Below are 21,292 nucleotides of genomic sequence, written 5' to 3' on the forward strand. Positions count from 1 at the left end.
CACACACACACACACACACACACACACACACCAACTTACAGAAGCACGCATCTAAGAAAACATATCCCAAACCAATAACACTAAGTTTCAGCTGTCGGATAAACAAAAGACACCCTGAGGTTTTAGATGAACAACAAACGCACACATGTATACACTGTATATGTGACACAGTGCATCTCACACTGTACTTCTTAGTTCCTGAATCTGACGACCCTGCTGTAAAAGTGTTGACAAACAACGGCCCTGGGATTCCAAGTGCCTCTGCCTGGCTGCCAATCCACTCTGCCCAGTACTCACCCCTTTCTGGCAGGCTCTGAGACCCGCCTCTGTCGAGTAAGCTTTCTACATTAAAACAAAGCTGGTTACCTTCCTCGGGGTAGCACTCCGGGATCCCATTTGCGCCCATGATAAGGTTGCCGGCTTCGTCCTGTTGTTCCACGGTCCCAGGGGGACAGGTAGGAGAAAGGGTGGTAGGTTCCGGAGTGGTGGTAGTGGTGGTTGTCCTCCGGGTAGCTCGGATTGTAGTTGTGGGACGCCTGGTGGTGGTCGTGCGGCGCGTGGTAGTGGTGGTGGTCCGGCGGGTGGTGGTCCGATGGGTGGTGGTGGTTTGGGGTTGAAGGGTTGTGGTGGTAGGCACAGTGGTGGTCGTCGTGGTTGGTGGCATGGTGGTGGTGGGAGGATGAGTGGTTGTTCTGATGACCTCCAAACCCACCAGGGGCTTCCCTCCGAGACTCAGGATGGGTTTATCCTGGGCACTGGCCAGAGGTTTGCCATGTCTCCCCTGCCCAAAGAGGGGGAGGCCATCGGGACTCACCATAGGAGTTCCTCCCAGATCTGAAATGAAGCCAAGCAAGAGATAAGCAACAAGGTGAAACAATCCAGGGGACAGAAAACACAACGAGAAAGCATCTTCTCAAAGCGTATGCATGCCTACACTTTAATCATCAAAAGACAGAGGAGCAATGGTGTGTGTCTGAGGTGGTGGTATCTGTTGCTTTGAAGAGAGATGGGCTTAGGAGACTGCCCATCATTCCTGTTATAGAACTACATAAACTCTTGAGTCGGTGTGCTCCACATCCAGAGAAAACTGTCTGTTAAGGGAAGTGGTCCTTTGCTTGCTCTTTCTATCCCTCGGGGAGAAAACATGTTAGGTTGGGCCAGGGACTGCAAACATTTCCACAGAAGTCCAGAGAGTAAGTCTTTTAAGCTTCCCGGGCCAGGTGGAGCTATTCATCTCAGTCCTTGTAGAGCGAAACACTCAGCAGACAAAGCCTAAACAATACGTAAGTGATGAGCTAGATGATACATAAGTAAGTGTTCCTATATTCCAAGTTAGCTTCCGTGTATGGACACCGAAATGTGAATTTCATATCATTTTATCATATGCCACAGACATTCTTCTTTTGGGGCAAGGGGAAAGAGTTATTTTAAAATGTAAGAACTATTCTCACAGTCTTCCCAATCAGGCAGTACAGCCTGTGGGCTATCCTTTTCTGACCTGAGTTCTAAATGACCAAGTTCAAGAACAAATTAGAGAACACTTCTAGAGGGGGAGACTGAAGAAACAGGGAGACTAAAGCCATGAGAAAAGAGCTAGCTCTGGCCCCATTGGGGGACCTTCTTCTCACACGGCTAAGAGCAACAAGACCACGGAAACCATTAGAAACAAGGGGTTGGGGAAGACAAAAGCTACCCCGCAGCTCACTCACCCACGATGGTGCGACCATCTCCCCCGAGTCTCACCCGGAGAGGGTTGCCGAGGGAGTCTTGGAGGTATCTCCCTTCAGCATTGAAGACCAAGCCACGATCCAGGTCCACAACCTAAACCAAGACAACACAGATGGAGGGGTACTGGGGATCCCCAAATGTCCACATCTCCAGCTGTGGGCACAGACATGTGAGCATCCACAGAAGAAAGGAAGTGAGAGGGAAGCCCCCTTGTCACTATCATTCGCAGTGTCTGCAATCACATCTTGTATCATACTGTTTGCCTTGTACCAATGCTTACCTATATGAAACAGAAGCTGCTCTGCTTCCCAAATATGCAAAAGACATTTCAAGTATTTTCCAGCCATTTAGTACATCGTAAACAAGAGCCAACCTCAGAATCTATCAACTGACAGATGAACTTAAATAAATAACGGCCCAGCAGCAGCCAATAGAGGAATATGAGATCTTGTATATAGTGACCTAGCTTTATGCATATCCATGTAATGGGACTGATAATTTTGTAAAAAAAAACAATGTACTTTATACATAAGCTTGAAAATGTCAAAGACATGTGTTCTGAAAAGGTATCCACCAAAATGTCCCCAACAGGTCACTTCTGAGAAGCAGTTTTGAGTAAAGAATGTTTGTTTCCTTTTTTTTGTATTCCTTATATTTAATGAGTGAATAAATAAATATTACTAGTTGCTTAAAAATATGAAATGCTTTCATTGTGTTATGTTAAAAATAAAATTTTGATTATTTAATTAAAATTTTTTAACTTATAGAAATATTATAAAATATAGCATACAGAAACTTCTTACTCTAAGAAATTGTAAATCTTGGAAATTTATTGTTTTCCCTCTGAGAATCTCCAGCTCTTTCCTGATAGTCCCTCAGTATGGTCCTGCCCCCACAGGCAATCTTGTCTGTTAGTGAGCCTTCAGATACACACGGGCCTGACAAGGCCACAGTGCTCCCACACCGAGGAACACCTGAAACCCATCTCTACATAACCATGATGCAAAAAATGTCCTGTTCTGACAGCAAAAACGAGACGTTTGTGATAGATCCTACTTTCAAAATCAGCTTTGATTGCCATTCAGCTTTTGGACAGGGTAGTGTCAAGACCTTTCCTATTCAAAACCATTCATAAAGCAATTCTGTTTGGTTGTCATGGCTCTCATCCTTGGGCCATCTGTGGTGAAATTTTTCAGACACCTTCAGTACATGTATTTTTAAAACCTTTTCATCCTAAGTAGAAAGCTTGGCTGGTGATTTCTACAGTGAGATTTTTCATTCTTCCAAGGGATGTTTTCAGGCCCTGAATACTGTTTTCTATCCACTGTCTCAACCCCCCAAATCCCCTAAACATTTGTCTTAGCCCCGGGCAGGAGTTTAGCATATTCATCATCTTAGTGACAAGCACTATGACATATTTTCAGTTTCAGTCAGACAATGGTCAGATGTAAGGGATTAGCTGATAAAACTGTCCACTTGTTTAGCTTTTTGGTTTGGGTTTACTATTTTCGTTACAAAGATTTTGAGACAACTAACAGAAAATAAATGCACTATCTAATTATACACTAAACTAAAAATAAAAATTAAATATAGGGTGGAATGTAGGAAAAGCCATTGTTAGGTTCCAGGTAGCTGCTGCGGTAGGACCATGAATTTCTTTGATCTTCCTGTCAATCAAGTCAAATGGAAAAACCCCAGAGTGGGGTTTTCCAAGGCTAAGCCTCACTGATCACCAAAGACTTTCTAGACATTGACAGCAATTATATTTAAGGCAGTTAAAACCAGGGATGGAAAAGAAAAAAGAGAAAGTTTCTACTGTGGAGTGGCTATCGCCTTTGCTAAACATGAGACCTATCCTTTTCTTCTTTCTTAAGCTGTTAAATTCTAGAAGAGGATGTGGCACCTATGCAGTCCCAGTGCCAGAGAGGCTGCGGAGCAGGAGGATCTCAAGTCTGAGGCCAGCTGGAGTACACTGAAAATTTATCAACAAGAGAGGGGGAGGGAAGGGAAGGAAGGAGAAGAGAGGGGAGGGGAAGAGGGAAGGAGAGAGGAGGGGGAAAGAAAGAGGAGAGGAGGGGGAGAGGAAGAGAGAGGAGGGGGAGAAGAGGGGAGGGAGGAGGAGGGAATAGAGGGGCAGACTGCTGATTTACTGGCACACAGTATCCATGGTTTTCTCTTCCCAGCACTTAAGAACACCTTGAGCGTGTAAAGAAGTTTACCTTACCCACTTTGTTCCTTGAGGACCATTGATAATCTTTTGTCTGTTCGGTTTTCCAACACTACCAGGAGGTATGTTCTCTTCCACATTTGGTCGTCCATTATACCCTACACAGCGGGGAAGAGGGGAAAGAAGTTCCCAGTAAATTCAACCTTCCTAGACCACTGACTTCATCAACCTGTAAGTGCAAACACTTCATTTCCAACAAACACAAAATAGAATCTCAACCAGTAGCATCTATGTATTAGATGTTTGCACTGTGATTTCTACAGGACAATGAAGTGACAGCCTGACCATGCTGGGAGACTGAGAATGCCCTCCTAAGTACCTCTGTTCGTGAAGTTTAAGACCTTAGTGGCTCTAGCTTCATTTTTACCAATGGGAAGGCAGTGGAATCGCAGAGAAGAGTGGGGATGATCTCTAAGAGTTTTAGCCACCACCAAACAGGACAGCTATTTCCAGCTGCCCCCTGTCCCAGGTCCCAGTCATCCTTGTCCTGGCATGCTGGGCTCTGCAGCGCAGCTTGAGAAGTTAAATGAGTTGCTTCTGACCAGTTCCTTTAGGGGACAGGTGGCCTTTATTATCAACTGATAGCCTCTGAGGCCCAGGCTGACTTCAGGAGAAGAGTCAGGGCTTCTGACAATACTGCTGGTCAGACTTAGTGCATGCCTCCCCTTGTATAGCAAGCATGTAGTGTGTTCTTTTACATACAAGACCCTGGTAAACTCTACATCTAGCTCTATGTCACTAGGAGAAAAAACTACCCCCACATGGGACAATGCATCAAGCAAATTAACATGCTGCCAGGCATGGTGGTTGATGCCTGCACCTCAGCACTCAAGGGCTAAAACAAGAGAACCGCTTTAAGTTTGAAGGGAACTGGAGCCATACAGTAAGTGCCAGGCCAGTCGGGACTAGGGTGAGGCACTGTCTCAAGTGAATGAATTAATGAATCAATAACTAATGCCACCAGATTCCCACACACTTGCTGAAGATGCTCTAAGAAACTCCAGTTACATACGAGGGAAGTGCAAGGTTCAGCAGAATGCAAACTTAATGCAAATGCTGGGGATCCTGTCCTGTGGGTTCACATGGACCCTAGTTCATAGCTGCCTATGTTCCATTGTCTGTTACAGAATTCCGGGCATGTGTTAGCCTGACCCAACTCTATGACAACGTTACCACGTGCTTTCTGAAGGTTGTAGACACTATTTGGTGAAGAAATATCTAAGAAATTCCTACAGAAGATATTTGAAATTGTGCTAGGGTTTATTTGGTTAAGTTTTACATGCAAAAGATAAGGATGAAACAAGCAGAAGACAAGCCTGTACACACACACACACACACAAGCACCCACAAACACTTGCATACACACATACATGCACAAAAACACACACATACACACATACACACATACACACAAGCACACACATGCATACATACATACCCAAACACACACATACACACAAGCACACACATGCACACATACATACCCAAACACACACACAAACACATATATGCATACATACACACATATGCATACACACACATATATACACACACACACATACATGTGTTATTACTGTTGATTCCTTAAATATCTTCTGTCAAGTGGATAACTGAAAATAACATTTGGGTATGACACATTGTCCCAGATGAAGGGGCAGTTTGGAGGCTGACAATATTCTCGGTGTCCGGAGACCAGCTGCAGCTCAGACATCTCTGATGTGACTTGAAGCCGGCAGTTCTGTGTAGGGAGAGCCCGCCCTTTGGGGGCGGGACGGCCTCGGACAAATGTCTATAAATTGGGGTGCACAGACGCTGGTAACCCCTTCCTGTTTCCTGTTTCTGGGCATCGCGGGAACTTCGGTTGCGTGAGTGTGCTGTTTATATTAAAGTGGTTTTATCTTATACCAATTGGCCTGTATTAATTCGATCCGCCTCCAGTTCTGACCTCTGCAGGTCAAATCCATCTAAAAGCAGTGGCCACTGTACAACCAACCACGGCCCCAACACACAACTGAACAGAGAAGTGGGAATGATACCTGCTCGGTTATCATGGATGCTTAGTAACACAAATTAAAATAAGCTTTGAAACAACCACTTAGCACTTTTTAGAAAGAAATATAAAAGGTTGGTTGGCTAAAAGTGAGAACCAGTTACCTTGTGCGAGCACGGGTCTCGGCGGGTGGCGCGAGACTGGGGTCCGGAATCGTCGCTGCATCCGCTGGCGCAAGGAAAGCATGGGCGTTGTGGAGGAGTAGCTGGGAGGGGCATGGGTGGTATACCTTGGCCAGGAGTGGGTGCTGGCCATGGGACTTGCAGTAGCAGGGTTTCGAGGCTGATACCGTGGAGGTGGGTGTGTGGCTATTGAAGGGCTGCCTGGTGGTCGCCTTCCAGGGATGGCATTAGCCTCCTGCACAAGGCTCCCTCCCTGGGGAACCAGCCCAACCGCAGCCCTGTCTTTGTCAAAGTTTCTGTCCGCGTATTTATTGCCCCTGTGGGAGGAGGAAGAAGGCCACTTTGAGGTGGACAGAGAGTCTTCCTTGCCTTTTAAAAGTCCTTCCTTTTCCTCTTCCTCTTCCTCCTCCTCCTCAGTAAAGACTGACTGCAGAGATTCAGGAGGCAGGGGACCCTTGGAAGGGGAGATCTTCTTCACTGGTGTGGCCTGGAATCCAGCCCTGCCAGGAACCTGGGCCCGAGGGTGGGGGCTGCCAGGTCGGCTGGGTCTCACAGAGGCTCTTGTGTGGCTGGGCTGAGGGCTGCTATCGCTGTTCCCTATCTGGGAGCCCACCTGCCGATGTCTGAATGTGGATGGAGTGGCATCCTTGGCACGAGCCGAGTGAGTGAGAGTCCGGGAATCTGGAGTCTCAATTTCAGTGCTGTTTTCCTCATAGCTGCTCTGGGACTCCTCATCCTGACTCTGGGAAGCCGAGGAAAGCACCCCATGGGAGTTCATTGTGTGTGACCGGTCACGCCCTGACTCATCACTCTTACTCTGAGAACTAGAAACTTCTGAGCTGCGGCCAGATGTCATTCTTCTGGGAACAGTGGACCCAGGGAAGGGCTGTGACCTTGGTGCTGGAAGCCGAGCAGGGGGTAACTGGCGGCTGGTAGACCCTGGGGATGTCTGATGAGCATCCTCATTGGTTCTCTGTTCAAAGTCCTGTGCCTTGGAGGACAGAGGGGATTTGCCCCCAGGATGTGCATCTGCTCCAGCAGCTTTGGGGTTTTCTGGGATGGGATCCTTCCTGTATAAGCTAGTCCCTCTCTGGGGGCCTCTTCTTAGGGTGTCCCATCCCCCAGAGGCTGGGTGCCTTGACGAGGAAGGAGTACGATTGTTGACCACAGTGGCTGGAAGTGGCTCTTCATCCTCACCATCTCCATAGACATTAGACCTGGTGTGGGATGCTGACTGTGAAGGAGACCTGGTGAGGACTTTCGGAGTTGAGGTAGACTGAGGAGACCCAGAGGGCTGCAGTCTTAGACCCCGGAATCTGGGGAATCTGTTCGGATTTCTGCTGTGGGCAGAGAAGGGCTTATTCCGTGTCAAACTGAAGTGTCCCAAGGCAGGCCGGGTTTGCTGGGTCTGAGCAGTGACCTCAGCCTGTCTTCTGGTGTCCCCTGCATCTCTGTCAACATCTCCTCCACCATCAGAAGTGTCCTCTTCCTCTGAGCCTTCTGCCAGGGAAAAGGGGCGAGAAGAGCCGGAAGGTGACACAGCAGCGTGGGAAGGTGCATCCTGGCGATCCTTCCAGCCCCTAGAAAGCTGGGATCTGGAGTGTGGTCGAGAGGAGCCTCTGTGCAGGGGGCCGTGACCCAGGGGTTGGGCCGCAACACTGGAATCCTCCTCACTGGTTGAAGACTGAGAACGCCTCGATGCAGACCACTCTGCCTTCGCCCCTGGGAGCAGCCTGCTTTTGTCCCTGAGCGTGTCAGAAGCCACATGGTGGCGAGGGGTTGCGGTGGGCTTGGACCCAACTGGATTCTTAGTTGTCTGGTAAGAAGCAGCTTTAGGGTCAGGGGAAACTTCTTGATCATCCTCATTTTGGTTCATGGAATCATTGTCTGTAGAGCTGAGCTGGGTATAGGTAGAAGAGACTGAAGTCACTGAAGATTCAACCCTTGGATGAGGGTGGGGGACCAGGGAGGTGCCACGCCTATCCATCCCCTCCTTGCGGGGCAGCACTGGTAGGCCAGTCCTTGCTGGAGTCCTGCCAGGAGCTGGAACCCAATGACCAGATCTACTTGGTACCCTCAGGGGTCGCCTCCGGTCTAGGGTTTCCACCCGTGATGGACGAGGATCTTCAAGGGAATCCAGCTCCTCCTCACCATTGACGTCCGTGGTCTGGGGATCTAGCTCCCCCATTTTAGAGTGAAGTTGAGTTTTCCGAGGTGGAACACCGTTAGCCAGGATTTTGTTCTTTAAGTCAAGGAGATCATCCATGGCATTTTTGGCTGGGGGTGTATGTTCTGAAGAAGCTGCGGTTTTAGGAGTAAAGGGAGAAGGCTGAGGTTTCTCAGGTTTCCTGATGTTCCTTCCATCCTGGTGTACACTGGCCTCTGGGGAACTGGCTGGAACAGATTTTTAAATGGTGGGTGTTAGGGGAGCTTTAGGAGCATCTGCCATCCAGTGTGGAGGAGTTCCACGTGTCTCATTGCAACTGATCCCTTCTAATTCCTTAGACCATGACACATGCACATCCCCAACTATAACATTCTTTCTGTTCTTGCTCTAGTTTACTTTGTACAACAGAGTTCTAGATCCTATATGTGGATTGAGTCAGGGCACGCCTCGCTGTATCATCTGAAGAAATTCTAGAATGAGGGCTTAGATGGACAGTCAGCCCTGTATCCTGCATCAACGGATCCTGCAGACTCAGATTCCACCAATCTTGCCTCAAAAACATTTAAGGAAAAAAAATGTGTGTGTACTGACCGTGTGTAGACTCATTTCCCCCTAAGTAATATAGTGTTTCCACTACATGATTGTGTAAGTAGGCTACAGGTGATTTGGAGCATGCGGGGAAATGTGTGTGTACTGACCGTGTGTAGACTCATTTCCCCCTAAGTAATACAGTGTCCACAGAGTGTCTCCACTACATTATTGTGGAAGTAGGCTACAAGTGATTTAGAGCATACGGGGAGATGTGTGTGTGGGTTCTGTGCAAGCACTTCTGTTTCAGAGAAAAGGACGTGAACCTCTGCAGAGTTGGCATGATTGGAGGTCTTGGAACCAACCCCAAAACACTGAGACATGACTATGAGTCACTGGTTTCATAAGTACAAGGTCTTAAGTAGGGCTTTCTTAAGCTAAGTACCAGTATGATGCCAATGTAGCATGGCTGTTCTTAATGTCAAGCCACCTATACTCAGTTTCAGGGGAATGGCAGATGGAAGTTGTAAGTGGCTCGAGTGAGCTCCAAGCTTGAACACTCTGAAGCCCCACCAGGATTCCGTCTCCCCTCAACACACTTCCACTGGCTGTCTCTCTGACCTAGTGTGTCTTTCATATTGGATGCATTTATATCTCCAAAATTAGGCTTAAACTAGAGCCCAGAGTCGACAAAACAGTATCTTAAACATATCCTGTGGTTCATTCTGTCTTGAGAAAAGAACAGGCTGAGGGAAGGGAGGTTGTATTGGGAAGGAGTTCCTACAGCAACAGGGGGACCTAGAGGGAACAGACAGCTTTTTCAGTGTCTTCCAGCATGAAACCACGGGGTTTTTGCAGCACACAGAGGAGACAGCTGTGTGTTTCCAGAATAAATGCAGAAAAGAAGCAATGAAGGGAGCCTGGTCCACAAACAGACCACCCCATCTCTGGATCTTTGAGAACTTGTTAGTTTTATTACTGATCAGATAAACCAGGCAATTGGAAGTCTTCTGAGAAATGTTGTACCCCAAAATACTAGAGGACAAAATGAACCATTTAAAGCATGCAGCATAAAGCTTACAATTAAAAGGCCAAATTAAGCTTACAAACATGTTCTTTCCCTCCCAATATAAGCCCCAAGTAAAACACTAATACTAAAGTAATCGTATAATCAATATATTGATAATACTGTCAATAAATTAATATCAGTAGTAACATTTTAGTCTTTGGAAAGATTGATTTCAAAGGGGACTACAAAGCACTTTAGAAACAGCTGTGCAAACTCACCCCTGAAAAATCAACTGAGCACATTAAACCCAAAAGCATGACTCAAAGTAACACAAAACAAACAACAGGAACGAGGAGAGAGGAAAAGCGCGAACACACAATGCTTACTTGTTGGTATAGTGACAATGAAGGCTTTGGAGTGTGGCCCCGGGCCTCTCCTGTTTGTGGCCCGGATTTTGAACAGATAGCGTTCCCCAGGCTGCAGACCGTCCACCAGGGCAGAAGTGGTGTGTCCAGAGAAGGTGAGGGACTTTGCTCCAAATGGTTTGAGAGCCGGGGCATATGAAAGAATGTATTCTGAAATGATTTGGCAGACAGTTGGAAGGAAGAAAATGAAAACAGTCCTGCATCCAGCAGACAGACCGTGGGGGCAGAATGAGTTAGAGCACACATGGCTGAAGCTAACACCCTGGCGATGACCACCTGGTCGGCAGCTGCTGTGGAAGAACAGGGTGCAAGGCAAGCTCACACTCGTTAGTGTCCTTGGAAGTCACAGGCGGGCAACTTGCTAGCTTAAGCAAATGAAGCACACGAGGTAGGGGCAGTTGTCTATATACAAATGATCAAATATTTATATATATACATATATACATTATATATATATATACATTATATATATATATATACTAGTTTGGGGGTCCCATTTACTTACAAACTTTCTATAGTGCCATCAGCATACCCCAGCATAAGAAACCAAGGGACCCCAAAAGCACCAACTTCCAGAAACTGGTTCTGAATAACTCCTTACATCAGCTTTCATTTACCAAGTGGAGTAACTCTTAGTATATTAACTCAGAAAAAAATTCCATATCTGGGGTAAAATTTCATTCTTGTAAGAATTATAAACATTCTTATTCACGCTGTGCTGCTGAGAATACTTCATAGTATTTGAAACTGCGAAGGAAAGTCACTGATAGAGCGGTGTGGTTCCTAAAGTTTCCATTTTTATTGGCTTGTCTATAAGCACAGAATGCCCTTGCAGTTTAGCAACCACAAACAGTTCAGTATGAGGAACTGTTTCTTTTATTACATCTGAATTTTGTTAATATTTATTTATATTTTAAGCTTCTTTATTATATTTTTTGAAATTAAAATGTAATTACACCATTTTGCCTCTTCCCCCTCCTACCTCTCTCAAGCGTCAGCCCTGAAATTATGTGTATACAAATAACATTAGCTGGGTTGGGCAGGTTGCATTTATATATTTAGAAACATGTACATATATATATATGCAACAATAAAGACAAATGCATAGTTCATAGTGTCATTTTAACGTTCAACAAAGAATTGCCCTTGCCTATTCTCTCAACAAATTTAAGATTCCAATAACTTACCAAGCTAATATGAGCATGACCTCAGAAAAAATCCTTTGAATCCCAGAAAAACCACGCAATTACATGAGTGTAGGGAATCTTTCCCCTTCCTCTAAGGCCTCAGCGTCTCACAGTGCACTAAATATATAATATTTCCACCTAGAAAAGTCTTTGCACCATCTGTCTGGGGAACACAGCACTCCTTTCTCATAGAACTTGTCATTTATAATCACAAAAAGTAAGAAGTGGGTGAGCTTCCATCCTACAAAACCTTACAATTAGATTCCTTAATGGATTAGGTACATCTAGAAAAACTCCTAGCCTTATCAAAATATGTACTCTCTTACTACGTTTTATGTTTCCCAGACACAGAAAATATCCCCAATTTATCATGAATTTTAATCTCACAATTGAATTATACCCATATGGAAACTAAACAGCGTTAAGACACATAAATCTCTTCCATCTGTAAGAACTCAGTAGCTCTCATTTCTGGCAACATTTGACTGGCCTGTGGTTTCCTTCAGCAATGGTTGTGATATACACTAAGATGTGAGACAGAAAAAGAATGAGTCTGTATTATGAAAATAAATTCACTAGATGAGCAGTAACTACTGTTGTCAAAAACTGAAAATCTAATTAGCCAAAATGTTGTCTTTACTTCCTTTTCGAGGCGTTTCCAGCCTCACAGTCCTTAGACACAGGGAGCCAGGGTTTATGTTTTCATAAAAATCATGACTTAAAGGGGCCAGTTAAATATGTATTTGTTTCATTTGTTCCTGTGGCTTATGGAGACAAACTTCTTTTGAAGAAAAAAATCCATTCTTTCTAAAAAATGAAAAGAAAAGAAGTATAGGAGAGTTATGCCAATCATCTTCTTGGAGACAAACCGTTCTAACAAAGTCACATGACATGTGAGCCACATCATCTTACGGTTGAATGAAAAAAAAATGAACCATTCAATAGTTTCCTTTGGGAAATTCTCAAAGGAGACTGGTCATGGTTTTTTGTGTTTCTCTAAGCCTGAACAAACTTCTCAGAGCTTTTGTTGGTATCAGATTTAAATTTGCAAACCAAACCTAATGTGGTATTTTGAATGTAATTGGCCCCCATAATCTCATAGGGAGTGGCACTATTAGGAGGTGTGTCCTTGTTGGAGGAAATGTGTCACTGTGGGTGGGCTTTGAGGTCTTCTATGCTCAAGATACCATTCAGTGTCTCAGTTCACTTCCTGTTGCCTGTGCAAGATGTAGAGCTCTCGGCACCATGCCTGTCCGCACACCACCATGTCCCACCACGATGATAATGAATTGAATGACACCCCAATTAAATGTTTTCCTTTATACAAGTTCCTGTGGTCATGGTGTCTCCTCACAGCAACAGAAACCCTAACTAAGGCACCTTGTAACAATAGAAAGATTCCTTTCTCTAATAGAGGTTCCATCCTTCCTACTGTGAGGTGCACTTGTCAGCAAAGCCAGGCAAAATCCAGCGTGAGTCTTTCAAACGTCTCCATTTCTGAGCCTTTCCCATTGTTTACTTAGCAGTCCCAACAGACTACTTTGCGGTCTCACCGGCTGTACACACCTCTGTCTCCTTTTACCCTTTTAAGGCTCTGATAATCTTTTTCTCTATTGTTTTCATCCTTTCCTTGACCCAAATAAATCAATGCAGGCTGAAATTTAGGGAACAAATCCACTTTCTGGAAGTTATAACTTAAGGTTTTCAGCCCCATTAAAAGTATTTACTGTGTCATTAAAGATCTTTATGGTCCCGGCCGACCCCTGCCAGCTTCTCCTTTCAGGATCTCGCAGGCACAAGGGAAAGCTCTAGATTTAGCACAGGGTATAAAGGCTATGACAGCACATAGTACAGTTAAAAATGTCTCCAGGGTGACTAGCCTAAAGATCCCGCCTGCAGGAAGATCACAAGAATAGCTGGCAGGGGATCACATACAGCTCAGGAAGCCTCCATGTCCCCGGGTTAGTATCTCACGGTACATGGTGTCTGTCTAGTTTCTGTCAGTCACCAGAGTAGCATTGCTCAGGAAGAACACTAGGGGGTAAGGAGGAGACAGCTACCTTTCACTTTCCCCTCGGTCTCTGGCAGTGCGTCCCAGGACACGGTGACAACTGTGGGCTTGCCACTGACTGGCCAGACATTCAGGTTCTCCGGGGCAGTGGTGGGAGCTAGAGGATAGCAGAAAACAAAGATGTCACAGGGCTCTCGTGGACCTTCCAAGTGGAGGTAGAGACAGGCCCCTCCCACACTATCTACTAAATAGATACTGTGTTCACGTTGATGACACACGAGCGATGGCTCTACACTAGCTTTCTGGAAAGTGGCTTAATGTCACTTCCTCCAACTCATGCAGCGAGTTTAGAAATAGGCTTTTAGAAATTCCAATTTTCTCTTCTGGCTCAATATCACAGAATCAGAACTGCAAAATCTCTAACATCCTTTCGGTGCAACTTTTGTCTTTCTGACAGAGACTCACTATGTTACCCTAGCTGGTCTGGAACTCGATAAGTAGACCAGGCTAGCCTTGGATTCACATAGACCCACCACTTCTGTGTCCCAAGTGCTGGGATAAAAGTCATGCTTCCATATCCAGCCTCCTACAACTTTTAAAGATGTAGTTCTGGCTGTTATTGAGTAATATTGGCTACAGAAAAGAAGTTCCCTAAATTCAAATATAACCCCAACCTCAGGAAGAACACATATCAAAAGCTAGGCCACCCAGGGACATCCGTGGCCACAACAGCAACTTGTGTATGCCACACCCTGGAACTCAGTAGGTTTGACACGGCAGAAGAACATTTTGGCAGAAACGGGCTACCACAGTACAAAGCATAGGCCCAACACAAACTGCTCCTTAACCTCTTTCATTTCTCTCTTTCCCTTTTAATTTAATAGTTCTGAACCCAAACTCTAACTCTAATACAAACTCTACTAGTAAGATTTTAGTTAGTGAGACTGTAAACATGGCCGGCCCTACCCTGTGTCACCCTGACTTCTCAGTTACCAGTGGTCCCCAGTAGAAAGCCCAAGGCCATTTCAGACACAAACCGGATTCCGGCGTTCTCTGGAAGATGGAGGCGCTCCACTTGCCGTCTCGTTCACCTTGTGAAATCCGGACTGCGAATTCATACACCGTGTCTGGGATCAGGTTGTCCACCAGTACACGCCTGTTAGACACTTGCTTGTAATCCCACCTGGCCGACTCCCCCTTCTCACGGTAGCGCACAGTGTACTGTCTATGAGAAAACACAATCAACAATCCTCGTGGGGGCCAGAGTCTTTGAAGCTGAATTCCAGATTCCTTGCTGTTTGTTTCTCCCTGGTGATTTTTGGAAGGTGAGGGGGGAGATGTGAGGAGAAAAATCTAAGCTTTGACTGTATCATTGGCTCTCAGAGTCTGCAGACAGGGTCCCTGGAAAGAAGTGTAAAACAGGCCAAGAAATATAGAGTGTATTGCTGTCCAAGACTGAAAATGTCCCAGTGTTCCAAAGACCAAACAGAGAAGACAAAAGGAAGGTGTAAAGGGAGGCAGGTAATGGTGTGTGTGCACAGGATTGAAGAATGTGACAGTCCCAAGAACACACACACATGAATGCGCACATAGAAACCCTCACTTCATGCTCATTTGGGCATGTTCTACAGGCTCAGAACAGGGAACAAGGGGCCTTGAATAGACTGACTGCTGTGAAATGGAGCAGGACAGAGTGGCTTAGAGAGGCCCAGTATGATCTGCAGAGGGAGAAACACCCAATGTACTGATTCTCAGAAAGCCCAGACAGCATACCTCTACAACACTCTCAGGGCAGCAAACTCTAAAGCCTGGACGTCTTTTAATCAAGCTTTCCTTCATGACTTCTCATTAGAAAGCCTTTGAGGCAAAAAAAAAAAAAAAATGTGTCTTGATCTGTTCAGGGATCAAGAGAGTTCAGTTGGTAAAGTGTTTGCAAGGCAAGTGTAAGGACCAGAGTCTGATTCACAAAAACCATGTAGGAAAAAAAAAACCAGGCATGGGGGTACATGCTTATAATACCAGACGGGGTCACCCCAGGACTTGCTGGCCAGCCAGCCTAACCTACTTGGCAAACTTCAGGCCAGTGAGAGAGTCTCTATCAAGATCATAAATAAAAAAGACAAAAGATACCTGAGGAACAGCAACCGAGGTTGACCTCTGGCTTCTGCATGCACAGGTACATGTGTGTGCATACAGGTGTTATCAGTTATGTGTAGATGGCAGGAGAAGGCATCAGCTGAAGACACAGCACAGCAATGGATAAAGCATTCCTTCTGAGGAGAGTTCTAGTTTCCTCTGGTTTTCAACAAGGCGTGGGAAACCAAAGCCCAGGGGTAATTATGAATGCTTCCTGTTGGGGGAGTGTATACTGACAGAGAAGCACAGTGACTGCTCTGAGCACCTCAACAGGGGTCATTCCGCCAGCAGACAGTCAAGCCTATCCTGTACCTACTAGGGATCATAGTGTATACACATTCATAATCTGAGCATTGTATTTCTTATATTTCAAAGTATGTCCCACTTTCCTGCTGTAGACAGGTTCGAAACTCAGTACATAGTAATCAGGCTACAAATCTTTGGCTTTTTCTTGGTTGTACAAACTATCAAGTCTTAGAACATAGAAATTTTTTTTTACTCATATTAGCGGAATTTCTCTGCAGTTTGGAAAATCATGAAACTCATATAAAGATGATTCTAACTTGATAAAGTTGTTTTGTCTGTGGCTGCTACAGATGGGTATAAAAGACAGACCAGCACAACATCATGAGCTAAGAAAAGGTGCTCTTTGTTACACACAACAAGCAGGACATGACATACTTCAGAGATCAGCGAATGTCTACAGAGAAGCCATGTGTGCACCATTCAACAAGCATCTACCACTCTACATAAAAATCCATCCAGCCTTGACTCTTCAAGAAGACTCCTCTCACCGTGAACACAGCACAGAGGGAAACTGAGGCCAGGGAACAACAAGCATAGGAAATTTCCACACAGACAAAATGGAGCCCGAGAGATGTGAATTCCTGTTCCATGAATTACACTCCCAGGTCCTATTTGATTTGTAGGAAACAGCTTGCCACAGAGTCCTGAAACATTCAGTAGCAAAAGAGGGGTTGGCACCCACACAGGCAAGAAAATGAAATCAGGATGGAGAGATGGGTCTGTGGTTAAAAGCACTGGGCTCTTCCATAGGATCCAGGTTTGGTTCCCAGCACCTGCATGGCGGCTCACAACCATCTATAACTCGGGTTGCAGGATATCCGATGCCCTCTTCTACCTCTGTAGACACCAATTGTGCACATGGTACACGAGTCCACATGCATACATGCAAGCAAAACACTGATGCACAAGAAGTAAAATAAATAAATCTTTACAAAGCTAAAAAAGAAAATTACTGAATGAAGTCCAGAGAAGCTGTGTTCCTCATACATAAAGATAAGAAATAAGCGAATGTACCTTGATGCGACAACTCTCTTCTGTTTCTCCACAAGAGGGTCCACCCAGGCTACGAGTACAGACTGAGATGACATGACCCGGACACTGATATCTTCAGGTACATCCAGCTCACTGTCCTCTGGAATGACAGTGGGCACACAAAACGGCTCCTCTTACCATAGGTTCTCTACTGACTTCCTCAGGCCAAGCCATGCCTAACTTTTAGTTGCTTGTTCTTAATTCAGGTCAAATGAGATAAGCAGAAAGATAAGAGATCACTCTGTCTATATTGGGGGAGAGAGGTCAAAAGAAACTTTGCCCCCGAAGGAAGTGGCACTATTAGGAGGTGTAACTTTGTTGAAGTAAGTGTGACCTCAGTAGAGGAAGTGTGTCACTGTGGGGAGGGCTTTGAGGTCTCTTTTGCTCAAGCTTCACTCGGTGTGACACTGAGTCTGCTTCCTGTTGCCTGCAAAATGTAGGCCTCTCAATGCTTCTCCAGCACCACGTCACACCATGATGATAGTGGGTTGAACCTCTAAACTCTCATCCACCACCCCAGCTGACCGTTTTCCTTCATACAAGTCGCCATGGTCAAGGTGTCTCTCCACAAGAATAGAAACACCAGCTAAGATGGGGGAGATCTCCACTTTTCTTAACCATTCTCTAGGAAGTAAGGAGTTCACTGTAAAAGCTAACTGAGCCAAGCAGCATCAGAGGAGTGCAAAGGAGCTGCTACCCCTTCTTAGAAAACGCTGCAAGAAACTCTGCATTTGCTCGTTACATGCTGCAAATTTCTTAGAATACTAAAACCTTCATGAGGCTATGTGGGGGTGGGAGTTCACATTGCTAGTCTTTAGAGATCGGAATGTGAAGTAAAGAGTCTGCTTTAAACAACGGTTATGAATTTCATGGGAATCAATGTTCTTCACACTTTGGAGTATGTGGTTGCAAGGCAGATTAAATGTTATATTCAGATATAAGATAGAGGTAAGTTTGTCAATTCCTTGCTGTCATTTATTTTTGTCATCAAAAATGTAGTCACAAAGTTCACCATCATACTCCAGTCTGTAACTAACTAAGACCCACAAGGTGTCCTCAGCTTTGCTTTCTAACTCTCTTATGTTTTGGTTTTCTGTATATGGGTCATTTAATTTCAAAAGAATACATATTTGACCTAAGTGAGAAAAGTTGGAACAGACTGTTAGAAGAGCCGCCCAAGCTCTATGTAGTAATCTTTGAATGATACAAATGAACCAGGATCTAGGTGGGACATCCCTATGCAGCGTGGAAAACCATAGCAAGTTCCATTTCACACTGGGACCCTGCTGGGGTTTCCTCCTATCCTGTTTAGCTTTTGGCAACCTGACAGCAGCTAGAGTCAGGAAAAGAGAGCCTCGGCTGAAGAACTGCCCTGATGAGATTGGCCCGGGGCCATGTCTATAAGAGATTATCTTGATTGACAACTGGTGTGGGAAGACCAACTAGGACCCATCCCAGGGAGGTGGGCCTGGGCTGTTGAAGAAACCTAGCTGAGCTGGAGCCAGCAGGTGGGCCAGAAGCACAGCAGGGCTTCTGCTTCAGTCCTGGCTTAGGTGTTTGCCTTGACTTCCCTCAAGGGATGACTGTCACCCAAAGGGTAACAGGACATTAACCCTTTCCTCTCCTAAGCTGCTTCCGGTCATGGTGTTTATCGCAGCAGCAGAAAGGAGCTAGAGCACCTTAACTGAGGTTCATGGCCAGAAAAGGTGTGTGATTGGCTAATATTATGAGTGATATAACAAATACCCACCAATGGGTGTGAGGAAAATATACTTCAATAAGTGCACAATGACTGAGATATTAGTGAACCCACAATTATGTATTTTCATACTACTCTCAATGCCATTGCATCTACATAAGGTGAGCTACGGTGGTGTGTGCGCCTCCATGCTGCTCCAGCAACACCTGTGCTTTCTCCTGCTGGGTTCAGTATCTCCCTAGGGACAATCACAGATGGACAAGGTTGTGTCTTTCCATGGCACGATGCCTCGCTCCCTCTAGCACAAAGCAACTGTACTGCTAAGCTATCTGCAATCCGCAGTGAAACAGACTTCATCCAAAGACTTCTCCTGTCTCTACGCATGAAAGAAACGTGTTCGTACCTCTGACACTCTGCCCTATAGTTTCCTTCAGTTCCCTTGAAAGTCACCAACCCCATCACCCCATCACAGTTAGCACCATGGGGAACACCCATCACCCCATCACAGCCAACACATCCACACAGCAGTCACCCCAGACCACGGCTTCACCAATTGCATCCCTGGGAACATACCTGAATTCTTCCGTTTTGTGAGGGCAGCCCTATAGACGGGCTGACTCTGCCCCTGGGAGTTGGTGGACTGCAGGGAGACCACATACACCGACTCAGAGGCTGTGGACCAAAGAGCAGGACATGGGACAGTGCCCTCATTCCCCAGGACCCTCTCTGCCCTAAGAGCTTCCCCTCCCCTGCCCCAACTATGCTAAGCATTTCACATACCAGTCTTCGTGCCCACTGTGCCTTATCACGATCTTTATTTCACAGGAAAGTCAGACTCAGAGAGGTAAGGCAACTGCCAAAGTCACAGAGGAGTTGGGTCTTCCAACTGGTTCTACCCAACTTTGAGGCCCAGGCTCTTACTAATTTCTGCTGAGGAAGGAGCAGGCCCTAAGCAGCTGTCGCAGAGATAGAGCAGAAAGCATCCAACACTAAATGTACACTTCTCTCTATGCCTTGGTTATTGAATACTGGGTGGAAATACAACCTCCAAACTGACAGCAGCATCGCCACCCAATGACCCCAGAACATCCCATATACTCCCCATCAATGCAGTCCTTGGCTGGCTCATTTCTCAGCCTCTGATGCATGAGAACAGAGTACCACATTTCACTTCCCAAGGGTCTCCAGTCTGCATCTTCCTAAAGGTCTCCAGACTTGCTTGTCTTCTATCAGTTACCACTCCTGCCTAGGGCCTGATCTCATCATCTCCTCTCCCTTCTGTGGTCCTGAGGCTACTCCACCTGCAGAACTTATCCCATCCCCTTCTGTGTGGGGCCTCCTTTGACTATCACTTTGGCCTCGCTACATCTCCCAGGGATTTTCCAGATACAGAAGACCACCAATAAAGTGTGTTTGGTGATTGTCTAGGGGTGAGATGCATTGCCAATGTGACTTCAAGCCAGTCTCTACGGTTCCTCAGTGTGTGTCCACTTCCTGCAATGTCCAGTGGATGGTGGCATCTCTGTGGTGAACAGTGCAGAAGACCTCACAAAGATGGGCTTCCCGGGGCACAGCATACCCCGGAGAATTCCCTTCACCCTCACCCCACTCTGCCCTGGTTGTATGAGGCCCTTCTCCTCACACAAACCCACCATGAGAAGCCCAATCTGTCCACGAGAAGACAACTCAAGAGCTAACATATTGTAGAAAAAGCTGGGAAGGGCCTACCCTATGTGATTACACACTGGGCTTAGAGGTCACATACACCTTAGGTCCAAACTTGTTCAAGTTTAGGCAGCAAAAGAACAAGTTCATATCATCTTCAGGTGAGCAGAGGTGTAGTACTGAAGAGTAGAAAAGCCAACAGGGCAGCCATGAAGAACAGGACGATGCCAAATTATGTTTTAGTGTCTGATATGAACAAGGGTCCTCTGAGCATTCACAGGAAGTGTTCAATGTGAACAGAACTCCCCCACAGTATTGGATCTGCAAAGTGTCTTCCTCTTGAGCTGGATGACCGGGTAGACTTTGGTCTGTATCATCAAGCCAGAGCTGAACAGCATGCAGAATGAAACCATCCAGGGGCAAAGGGACAGCTCAAGAACAAGGGACTGGAGTGATCCCAGATTCTTGTATGGTTTCACACCACCAAGTCTCCTTTTCCACATCTGCTCTTCATGGAGAACACCCAGCCTGGATTCTTCCTTCTGCTTCCTCGGCTCTCGCTACATTTCTTGTGGCACTGGAGGAGAGGGCTGGCTGGTGTCTTTTGGCTGGGCTTTGAGATAGCTCAGAGGTTCTGTGTGGCTCAGAAGGGCTTGTGCCTCCTTGTGGGAACCATGTGGATACAAAGAACACCATACCGCTGTCTCTTGGAATACCACACCGTCGTACCCAATTGGGAAGCACCCAATCAAGGAACTTGATAGACACTCTCCTGGAATGTGCAGCAGGCAGCTGAATACAGCGTCTGATGAAGCAGAGACTTCTGGGATGCTTCAGGAAGAGGAGCAGAGCCACTGCCCAGGGTTTTCACCAGTTCAAATCTGAGCCTCTCACACTACAGCATGGTCCAGGGAGCCAGGCCTGGGGGTTCAGGGAACTGTCAGAGTGTCTGCCTAGGCTCCCTAACGGTCTGTACTTACGCCCTTAGCAGATGAAATCT

General features: G+C 46.0%; 1 protein-coding gene across 1 annotated transcript in view; it reads right to left on the minus strand.

Annotated features, from left to right (window-relative positions):
* Nucleotides 1-21,292, minus strand: part of Fndc1 (fibronectin type III domain containing 1) — an 87,741-nt gene that overhangs the window by 27,935 nt on the left and 38,514 nt on the right. Inside the window, exons 6-14 of the mRNA XM_026787320.1 lie at nt 19,201-19,299; nt 16,911-17,028; nt 14,492-14,679; nt 13,504-13,611; nt 10,218-10,406; nt 6,110-8,521; nt 3,953-4,053; nt 1,710-1,821; nt 367-834 (exon numbers count right to left, since the gene is read on the minus strand). Coding sequence (XP_026643121.1) covers nt 367-834; nt 1,710-1,821; nt 3,953-4,053; nt 6,110-8,521; nt 10,218-10,406; nt 13,504-13,611; nt 14,492-14,679; nt 16,911-17,028; nt 19,201-19,299 — 3,795 coding nt within the window. The remainder of the gene's footprint in view (nt 1-366; nt 835-1,709; nt 1,822-3,952; nt 4,054-6,109; nt 8,522-10,217; nt 10,407-13,503; nt 13,612-14,491; nt 14,680-16,910; nt 17,029-19,200; nt 19,300-21,292) is intronic.

Source organism: Microtus ochrogaster, linkage group LG9 (assembly GCF_000317375.1).
Source record: "Microtus ochrogaster isolate Prairie Vole_2 linkage group LG9, MicOch1.0, whole genome shotgun sequence".
In the NCBI taxonomy this organism is placed as follows: Eukaryota; Metazoa; Chordata; class Mammalia; order Rodentia; family Cricetidae; genus Microtus; species Microtus ochrogaster.